Source organism: Engystomops pustulosus, chromosome 6 (genome assembly GCF_040894005.1).
Source record: "Engystomops pustulosus chromosome 6, aEngPut4.maternal, whole genome shotgun sequence".
Lineage (NCBI taxonomy): Eukaryota > Metazoa > Chordata > Amphibia > Anura > Leptodactylidae > Engystomops > Engystomops pustulosus.
The window spans coordinates 24,092,060-24,102,087 of NC_092416.1; the positions used below are offsets into that span (position 1 = coordinate 24,092,060).

At 42.4% G+C, this 10,028-nt stretch overlaps 1 protein-coding gene across 1 annotated transcript in view; it reads right to left on the reverse strand.

The window, feature by feature from the left end:
- LOC140065595 (IgGFc-binding protein-like) overlaps positions 1–5,626 on the reverse strand; it is a 43,753-nt gene extending 38,127 nt beyond the window's left edge. Inside the window, exons 1-3 of the mRNA XM_072113184.1 lie at positions 5,571–5,626; positions 5,028–5,087; positions 2,799–2,852 (exon numbers count right to left, since the gene is read on the reverse strand). Coding sequence (XP_071969285.1) covers positions 2,799–2,850 — 52 coding nt within the window. The 5' untranslated portion in view covers positions 2,851–2,852; positions 5,028–5,087; positions 5,571–5,626. The remainder of the gene's footprint in view (positions 1–2,798; positions 2,853–5,027; positions 5,088–5,570) is intronic.
- Positions 5,627–10,028: the final 4,402 nt, after the last annotated feature.

Genomic DNA, 10,028 nt, shown 5'->3' on the forward strand with positions numbered 1-10,028 from the left:
TGGCAGGCTATATACTACAGTGGCTGGCAGGCTATACTGTGTATTCACCTTCTGACACCCCCAGCAGGTCCTCTTCTATTCAACGGTACTCCATTATCGGTTCTGTGTCCCCACGCTGTCCGTCGCAGGGATAGTGACGTCAGCCACTCGCTGACATTCTCCTATGTGCATCACAGAATGATATGAAGCAAGCAGCTGATGTCACGATGCAGGGACCGTGCAGGGTCATGGAGCAAATACAGTAGCATCGGCGAATAGAAGAGGACCTGCCAGGGGGTGTCGGTGTGTTAGCGCAATGTTTGTGTTTTTCATACAGGCATTATATTGGGTGCAAGGGCTGCAGCCTATATACTGGGGGTGGGTGGGCAGGGGCTGCAGGCTATATTCTAGGGGGCTGACAGGTTATATACTACAGGATGTGGCAGGCTATATACTACATGGGGCAAGCCATTTACTACAGGCGGCTGGCAGACTATATAATACAGGGGCTGGCAGGCTATATACTACAGGGGCCGGCAGGCTATATACTACAGTGGCTGGCAGGCTATATAGTACGGTGGCTGGCAGGCTATATACTACAGTGTCTGGCAGGCTATACTGTGTATTCACCTTCTGACACCCCCAGCAGGTCCTCTTCTATTCAACGGTACTCCATTATCGGTTCTGTGTCCCCACGCTGTCCGTCGCAGGGATAGTGACGTCAGCCACTCGCTGACATTCTCCTATGTGCATCACAGAATGATATGAAGCAAGCAGCTGATGTCACGATGCGGGGACCGTGCAGGGACATGGAGCAAATACAGTAGCATCGGCGAATAGAAGAGGACCTGCCAGGGGGTGTCGGTGTGTTAGCGCACTGTTTGTGTTTTTCATACAGGCATTATATTGGGTGCAAGGGCTGCAGCCTATATACTGGGGGTGGGTGGGCAGGGGCTGCAGGCTATATTCTAGGGGGCTGACAGGTTATATACTACAGGATGTGGCAGGCTATATACTACATGGGGCAAGCCATTTACTACAGGTGGCTGGCAGGCAATATACTACAGGGGGCTTTCAGGCTATATACTACAGTGGATGGCTATATACTACAGGGGCTGGCAGACTATATACTACAGGGACTGGCAAGCTATATACTACAGGGCCTGGAAGGCTATATACTACAGGGGGCTGGCAGGCTATACACTACAGGGGGCAGGCTGGCTATATACTACAGAGGCTTGCAGGCTATATACTACAGGGGGCTGGCAGGCTATACACTACAGGGCGCTGGCTATATACTACATGGGCTGGCAGGCTATATATGACAGGAGTCTGGCAGGCTATATACTACAGGAGACTGGCTGGCAATACACTACAGTGGCTGGCAGGCTATATACTACAGAGGCTGACAGGGTACAAAGTACAGTGGCTGTCAGGCTATATACTACAGGGGGCTGTCAGGTTATATACTACAGGAGATTTGCTGGCTATAAACTGCAGGGGCTGGCAGGCTATATACTGCAGGGGCTGGCAGGCTATATGCTACAGGGAGCTGGTGGCTATATACTACAGCGGCTGGCATGCTATATACTACAGGGTCTGGCAGGCTATATACTACAGGGGGCTGGCAAGCTATGAGCTATATACTACAGGGGGCCTGGCAGGCTATATACTACAGGGGCTGGCAGGGTATATACTAGAGAGACTGGTGGCTATATAATACAGGGGCTGCCAGGCTATTTACTACAGGGAGCTGGCAGGCTATATACTTTAGGGTCTGCCAGGATATATACTGCAGGGGCTGGCTCACTATATACTACAGGGGGCAGGCAGAATATATTTTAAATGGGGCTGGCAGGCTATATACTACAGGGGCCAGCAGGCTATATACTACAGGGGGCTGGCAGGCTATATACTACATTGGCTGGCAGGCTATATACTACAGGGGCTGGCAGGCTATCTACTATAGGGGCTGTGACCAAGGCATTTCCCACCCTTGGTTTATACTTGGGTCACTAGGTTTTTCCAGTTTTTTTTGTTAAAATTAGGGGTCTCAGCTTATACTTGGGTTGGCTTATACTAAAGTATATACAGTATTTGGTTTATTCATTGCTGGAATATATTAATGTTTGTAGTATATAAATTTCAGGTTATATTAATATGTTCAGTATTTTTTCGCTGGAGTGAAATATTAGTGCTACATACTGCTTTTACTACTGGTAGGCCTTAGGCTATAGACTCTTAGGATGTTTTTTTTATTTAGGGGGCAATTCATTTTTCCCTTTAGGCTTTGCTCTGATTCTGCTGCATTTTTCTACAATTTTAAAGGAGTGGGAGTTTGATCGTAATTTTGCTTGTCTGGCCCGGGCACCAAAATGCCTTTTCCTAGCCCTGCTGGGGTCACTATTGACCTTTTATAAAAACAACCCAGGACATGCGCTGTGAGTGCTGCTAGTAGACAGCAGTTCCCGGGCTGAAGCAGAAGAGTGCTGTGTGGTGGGGGCTCTGGGTTAGCAGGAGACACAGGTGATGGGTGTAACAGAATGATGCTGTGAAAAGCGCATTCAGCATTCTTCTGCTTCAGCCAAGGACCCTCCGACTGCTAGCACCGCTCAGATATTAGTATGTACTATAGCAGTTAAAAACATTTTTTGGGGCCCACTCAGATGTGTTGCCCCCCTTGTGCTGAAACTCCAGCTATGCCACTGACTTCATGTGATCAGTTCCAGGCTTACTGTCTGGCTTTGTTATTATCTGCATTGTCTATGCTGAGCCCCCTTTGTCTAATACAAAATAACCAGCATCATGTGATCTCTCACCATAAAATACTGCAGCCAATATCCATAACTGAGAGATCCAGAGACTCCGCATTTCTGTGAAGAAAGAGAAAGAAGCAGTTTTTACACATAAGAAGAGACAACAGTGATAAGTAATAGGAGGCCAAGTACTAGGCTAGTAATAGTCCTAATAAAAGTCCTACTAATAGTCCTAGTAATATTCCTAATAATAGCCCTAGTAATAGCCCTAGCATTATTACTAGTAATAGCACTAGTAATAACCCTGATAATATCCTTAGTAATGGTCCAAGTAATAGTCCTAGTAATAGTCCTGGCAATAGTCCTGCAAATAGTCCTTGTAATAATCCTAGTAATATAGTAATAGCCCTAGTGATAGTCCTAGTAAGAGTCCTAGTAATAGTCCTAGCAATAGCCCTAGTAATAGTCTTAGTAATAATCCTAGTAATCTAGTAATAGTCCTAGTCATAGTCCTAGTAATAGTCCTAGTAATAGTCCTAGTAATAGCCCTAGTAATAGCCCTAGTAATAGTCCTGGTAATAGTCCTGGTAATAGTCCTAGTAATAGTCCTAGTAATAATCCTAGTAATCTAGTAATAGCCCTAGTCATAATCCTGGTAAGAGTGAGTCCTAGTAATAGTCCCAGTAATGGTCCTACTACTAGTCCTAGTAATAGTCCTACTAATAGTCCTAGTAATAGTCCTACTAATAATCCTAGCTATTTTTCTGCTAATAGTCATACTACTAGTCCTAGTAATAGTCCTAGTGGTAGTCCTAGTAATAGCTCTAGTAATAGTCCTAGTAATAGCCCTAGTAATAGTCCTAGTAATAGCCCTAGTAATAGCCCTAGGGATAGTCAAAGTAATATCCCTAGTGATAGTCCTAGTAATATCCCTAGTAATAGTCCTAGTAATAGCCCTAGTAAAAGTCCTAGTAATAGTCCTAGTAAAAGTCCTAGTAATAGTCCTAGTAAAAGCCCTGGTAATAGTCCTAGTAATAGCCCTAGTAATAGCCCTAGTAATAGTCCTAGTAATAGTCCTAGTAATAATGCTAGTAATAGCCCTAGTAATATATGGATTTGTTGGGTCCTACCGGGTGAGGGATATGAATAGCTTTACATTACTATTAGAAAAACACAAGGTCCTGAATAGTGGACTTCAACTGTTTATTAATGAAAAATGCCTTAATAAAGTATATAAATTCATTTTTAGAATTTCCTCTTTTATGTGAAATCTCCCCTAAAATACAGCAAATAAGACTCTTCTCACCATATTTTCAAAAGAGGAGAGTCAAGTTTAGTGGTTTCAAAGGTAGTGTCACTTCAGAAGCTTCTATCTACTGTTTTGTAGCACCTAGAAACATACTTTTTGGATCATCTAATATATAAAGCTGGGTGTATGTGTGTGTGTGTGCCACAGGTAAGTGTCAGATAATGACTGAAATGATAGTGTCAGAGACAGTCACTGTAATTAGAGTGTCAACGACAGTCATTGAATGAGAGTGTCATAGACAGTTAGTCACTAAAAGACTGCCCCAGATAGTCACTGAAAGAGACTGTAAGAGATTGCCAGAGATAGACAGTCTCTCAGTATCAGTGACAGTGTCAGTGACAGAGACGGTCAGTGACAGAGACAGTCAGAGACAGTTTGAGATAGTTTATTGATACATATAAATATTTTCTGCTAACCCATTCTATTTTGTTATGGCTAAGACCAGTTATTTACTATCCTGGGCAACGCCGGGAGCTACAGTTAGTATTGAATACAAGGATCTCATCTTTCCGATTCCATCAAGCTTATGCTTCTGTGAACTCTAGAACTGGACAAACAGGTAGTTGATAAATAGGTATAGATGTAAGTAGATATACAGCTTTATATTTCATACTATCTGTTAAGATTCCTGGAAATCTAGTTCTGTATATCACAAAGCTATAAGCCTATGTTCTATAGAACAAAAGATGGGGGCTGCTAAAATTACACAATCAAAAATGACCCCTGCAATCACTAAACTTTACTCATCTCATGTGAAAAGGAGCTGAGGAGAGTCATATTTTCCTGACTTTGGGGGGGGAGATTTTTTTTTTACATATTCATATAAAAAAGGGAATTCTAGGAAGGATCGATGATACCCGACCTGGGTTGGGTAGTACCGTATATACTTGAGTATAAGCCAAATTTTGCAGCACAAAAATATGCTGAAAAAACTAAACTCGGCTTATACACAAGTGTATAAAAGAATAAACTTTCATACTCACTTTCCAATGCTCCACGCAGCTTTTCCTTCTCCTCTTCACTGGTAACAGAGCTGGAAGAGACTATGGCACAATCTCATTATTGGGGGAGGCTGTGACACATGTATGTCCCACCCTAGAGCTTATACTCAAGTCAATAGGTTTTCTTTGGGACCTCGGCTTATACTCAAGTTGGCTTGTTATATCATATATATATATACACTGTAGTCTAGTGGGTTTTTAGTGGGGGTTTTTTAAGCATCTATACATTATTGCAATTATCATTCTTTCCTGGAGTCAAATCACCTCTTAACTAACTACTTCTTAGTAGGTTTTTTTTCTTTAAATGTTAATTATAATAATTATAATGATATAATTATAATAATAATTATTATTATTTCATTATTTTTTATTTTGTATTTGAACACGTGCTCATATTTTAGTAATTTTTCCTTATAAAACAATTTTACATTTATAGAATGTTAATTACTATTCTAAGAGAATTTAAAAAAAAAAATCTCTAGTGAATGTGTGATCTGCTACAGGACTACCTATGTAGCTACTTACCTGCTCCTCTTTTTCTTGAGCCTGTGACTCTTATGGTATGGGGTGGTTTATTTATACTGTATTATATAGATTCTAACATAGCGAAAGCCAATTTATTGCAAAATAAACAATCACCTTCGTTGCACCGACCGTAACAATTGTGAAAGACACACTCAGTGCATTGTGCAGAGTCTGGCAGCGGAACAGGTGATTGTGAAAACCTCTTATAATAATTCACATCTTCCTGTGGAAAACTTTTCATATGAAGCACATTCCTCAGAGGGTCCAGTAAAACCCTCTAAAAGTGACATTTTTAATTTCACTGTAAGAAGTGTCCATTCGGGTTGGCTACTTTCCAAATATCTCTTCCATTAGACTCTGCATGTATACATACCTGTGTCTATGTCACCTTTGATAGCTTCAGTCTTTCTCTGTTCTCACAATGCTGCACTCTGTATATATACTGTACACCGCTTCTATCTCTCACTGCGCTTGGCCATCCTCATGGCGTCTCCCACCGTGTCTCTCTCACATAGTCAGTCTTCACTGACAGAGACAGGAATCGAGGTGGCGGAGGGAAAAGGGTGTGTAATAATTTCCTGCTTCAGTCCCTCTATGCATTAAAGCTCAGACATGTAAACAAAGCATCATGGAGAGTCTGCATACAGCACAAAAGTAAGCATCAGGAATGCTAACTAAATTGATGAGCATACAGGGAATATCATTAAGGCAGTAAAGGCACATGGGCAACGTATGCAAAAGAGTGGCCAAACCCTTTAATATTAATTCATGTTATCATATACCTACACATATTCTATATATTAGCACACATTGCTTCATTTTTGGAAATTGAACATAAATCTGCAAATATGAATAAATTGCTTGGATGAATTATGAAAAGGCAATACATTGTAAGGAATAACTAAAAATCCAAAAATTTTAACTTTTCAGACTACAAGCTCAATGCAGGCATGGCTGTATAGAGCATTAAAATACATGGAAAAGGATACTCAAAATGATACTCAAAGGATACTCAAAAAATTGCATTGTCAGAATCAGATAAATATGCAAAACAGCATCAAGAAACTGACTCAGAAACGGGGTTACGGACTAAGGATCAGGGTCTGGAATGGGGTACAGAGAACAGGATCAGATGGTTCCGGTTCAGATTAGGGTTCAGTGGTTCCAGAACTGGCAGGATACAAGGGTGCAGGTACAGGTTTGCAGTTCATGATAAGGCAGGATACAGGATTCCGGATAAAGCGGGATACAAAGTGTGATAAATATGGCCAGGGGGGGGCTTTTTACTCATCAGTGTTCATCTAAATCCTACACTATCTCCAGCGTAATCCCAGATAGCCTAATTGAGTCAAAGATAGAAATGTCAAACTCCATAGGAGGTAAAGCCTCAAAGGATTCCCTCAGCCGACCTGGCACTGACTGTTCCAAAGGCTTCTCTCCATTTTGTTTGACAACAGACAAAGGGTCATAAAAATCCCCATCCAATAAGTTGGTAATGGACAGTTATGGATTTATGGTCCATCTCAGCCCAAAGGCTAATACATTTTTGGAATTGATATCGCTAGCAGGGGATCACATAAATACGACTTAATAGGTTCTAGTATTCTTGGACAAAGAGATACAAATATCTCTGAATGAAACCAGAGCAAATAGGTCAGGTTTTGTATCATGGTGATCCATGGATTCACCTGGATCCAATGAGATCATAACCCTGACCCCATGACTTCCCCTTGAGAAGCTAGAACTCCTCCAAGGTCCTTAACTTAATATCAAGTAGGAGTGGCTCTAGAGCCCCTCTATGGGTGTGCAGGGGTGTGTCTGCACCTAATATAATCAGAGCACCCTGAGGCTCAGTGTCTTTGCCTGGGGTAACAAATCACCATCGGTTGTCTAGTGTTCCCTTAATTAAATATAAAATTGAACCTGTGTTGTGCTTTTATCTCAATCCACGAATCCCCATGTCTGTGTCTCAGTTTAATACATGCTGCTGGGTTGGTTCCTCACCCTATATAATCCTGTGGCGGACTGGGCTTATATTAAAAGAGAGCTGGTGGTGACATATACTACAAGGGGGGAAGGCTAGCTATATACCACAGGGAAGCAGGTTGACCAAATACTTCGGGGGAGGGGGGGAAATGGCTATACACTATATAGGGCTGGCTGGCTATATACTACGGGGGGAGGCAGGCTGTCTATATAAGACACAGGGCTCGCTATATACTACAAGGGGGCAGCTTAGCTATATACTAAGGGGGCAAGCTGGCTATATTTTACACAGGGCTGGCTATATACTACAGGGGGGCTGGCTATAGATTACAGGGACCAGGGTGGCTATATACTACTGAGGGCTTGCTGGCTATATACTGCTGGGGGCTGGATTGCGACATACTACAGAGAGTTTAGGCTGGCTATATACTACGGGAGGAGTGGCTGGCTATATACTAAAGGGGGGTAACTATATATAAGGGGGGGCAGGCTGGCTATATATTACACAGGACTGGATGATTATAGACTATGGTGGGGTCTGGCTGGTTATATACTACAGGAGGGCCTGGCTGGCTAAATACTACTGGGGACTGGATATATACTACAGATGGGGCAGACTGGCTGACTATATACTGCAGGGGGAACTGGCTAGCTATATACTACAGGGGAGCAGGCTGGCTATACACTGCAGAGAGGGCAGGATATATAATACTATATATATATATATATATATATATATATATATATATATATATATATATATATACACTATGGGGCTGGTTATATACTATTTGGGCCTGCTGGCTATATACTACTGGTGGCTGTCTAGCAATATACTACTGTGGGCTGGCTGACTATATACTAATGAGGGATGGCTGGCTATATACTACTATGGGCTGGCTATATACTTTGGGGCAGGGGACTGGCTGGCTATATACTATGGGGCTGGCTATATACTGGGGAAATATGTTGGCTACACACTGAGGACATGGGCTACCTATATACTGGGAAAGTGGCCTGGGGCTACCGGATTAACGAGGGGCAAATTATATGGCAGTATATATTAGTGTATATTGATGGGTTGCAGTGTATTATCTGTATATGCAGGGGCACTTAGTCTAGTGGACATTATATTGACTGTGATTTTTTTTTAGGGATGGAGTGTGGAGATGTTCTCCAGCGGTCACAATCACCAGGGTGGCATATTCTGCAGAGATAAGTCATGGCTGGGAGAAGTTTCCATGATGTTTTCTATCTGGAGAAGGATTGCAACTATGAGGGACTACAGGAAGAGGAGCTAGATTTACCAGACCAACACAGACACAAAAGGAAACAGCAGAAGCCTAACAGTAAGTGATGCCTGTGCCTGAGTGCACGCCATAATATGCAGTATATTTAATGCTGATATATGTGTGCAGGAAATACATTTTTGGTCTGCAGGATATTATTATGTTCTGTTTATTCATTGATGGTAGATATTCATGTGTGCGACCTAGTCATTAGTATCTATGGGGCTCATTTACTAAGGGTCCGAATGTCGCACTTTCGTCAGGTTTCCCGAATATTTCCGCTTTGTGCCGAATTGCCCCAGAATTTTGGAGCACGTGATCGGATTGTAGCGCATCGGCACCGGCTTTCACGCGACAGAAAACGGGGGTCGTGGCCGTCAGAAAACCCGACGGATTTGGAAAAACTGCAGAATTTAGAAAATTATTTGTGTCGCAAGATCACTCACTTATATGCACCAGGAAGAAGCAGGTGAACTCCGGCGGACCTCGGCGCAGCAGGGACACCTGCTTGATATCAGGCGCACAATCTTAGTGAATCCCGGCAGACCCGAATCAGCATCGGAGAATGTGCAGCTGGATCGCAACTGGACCGGGTAAGTAAATGTGCCCCTATGTATTTGGTATATTCATTGCTGGAATATATTTATATATTAGCTACATTCTTAAAAGGTAATATTTTTGGTATAAGCATTGCAGGTATTTTCACAGGAGGGGCATATTTTTCTAGTTACACTATGTAAGGATGGGATGCCTTATTGTAGATGTTTCCATAGCAGTTGGTCACTAAGATTTCTTTCTTATTATTTTTAATGGGGAGCATTTAATTTTTACTGTTAGGATCGACCCTAAATCAGCCTCATTTGGGGTGAGGGGGTGAAATTTTGCCTGTCTGCCTAGGGCGCCAAAATGCCTCGTTCCCGCTAAACAAGTGCCTTGATCTACTATACGAGTACTATACCACATATGTAGGCTGCATTCATTTGAATGTGTGCTCGCCCAGCCGGGCATGCTGGAGAGGAGGAGCGATAAGCGCTGCTCCCCCCTTCCTTCTCCGTAGAAAATAGAGCCACATTGCCATACTTAAGGTCGAGGATAGTGCATGATTTATCTTTTTTGCACTCATCACACATTGACAACTACGAGGTACATATATCCGACCAAAATTTTGCAGCTATGTATACAT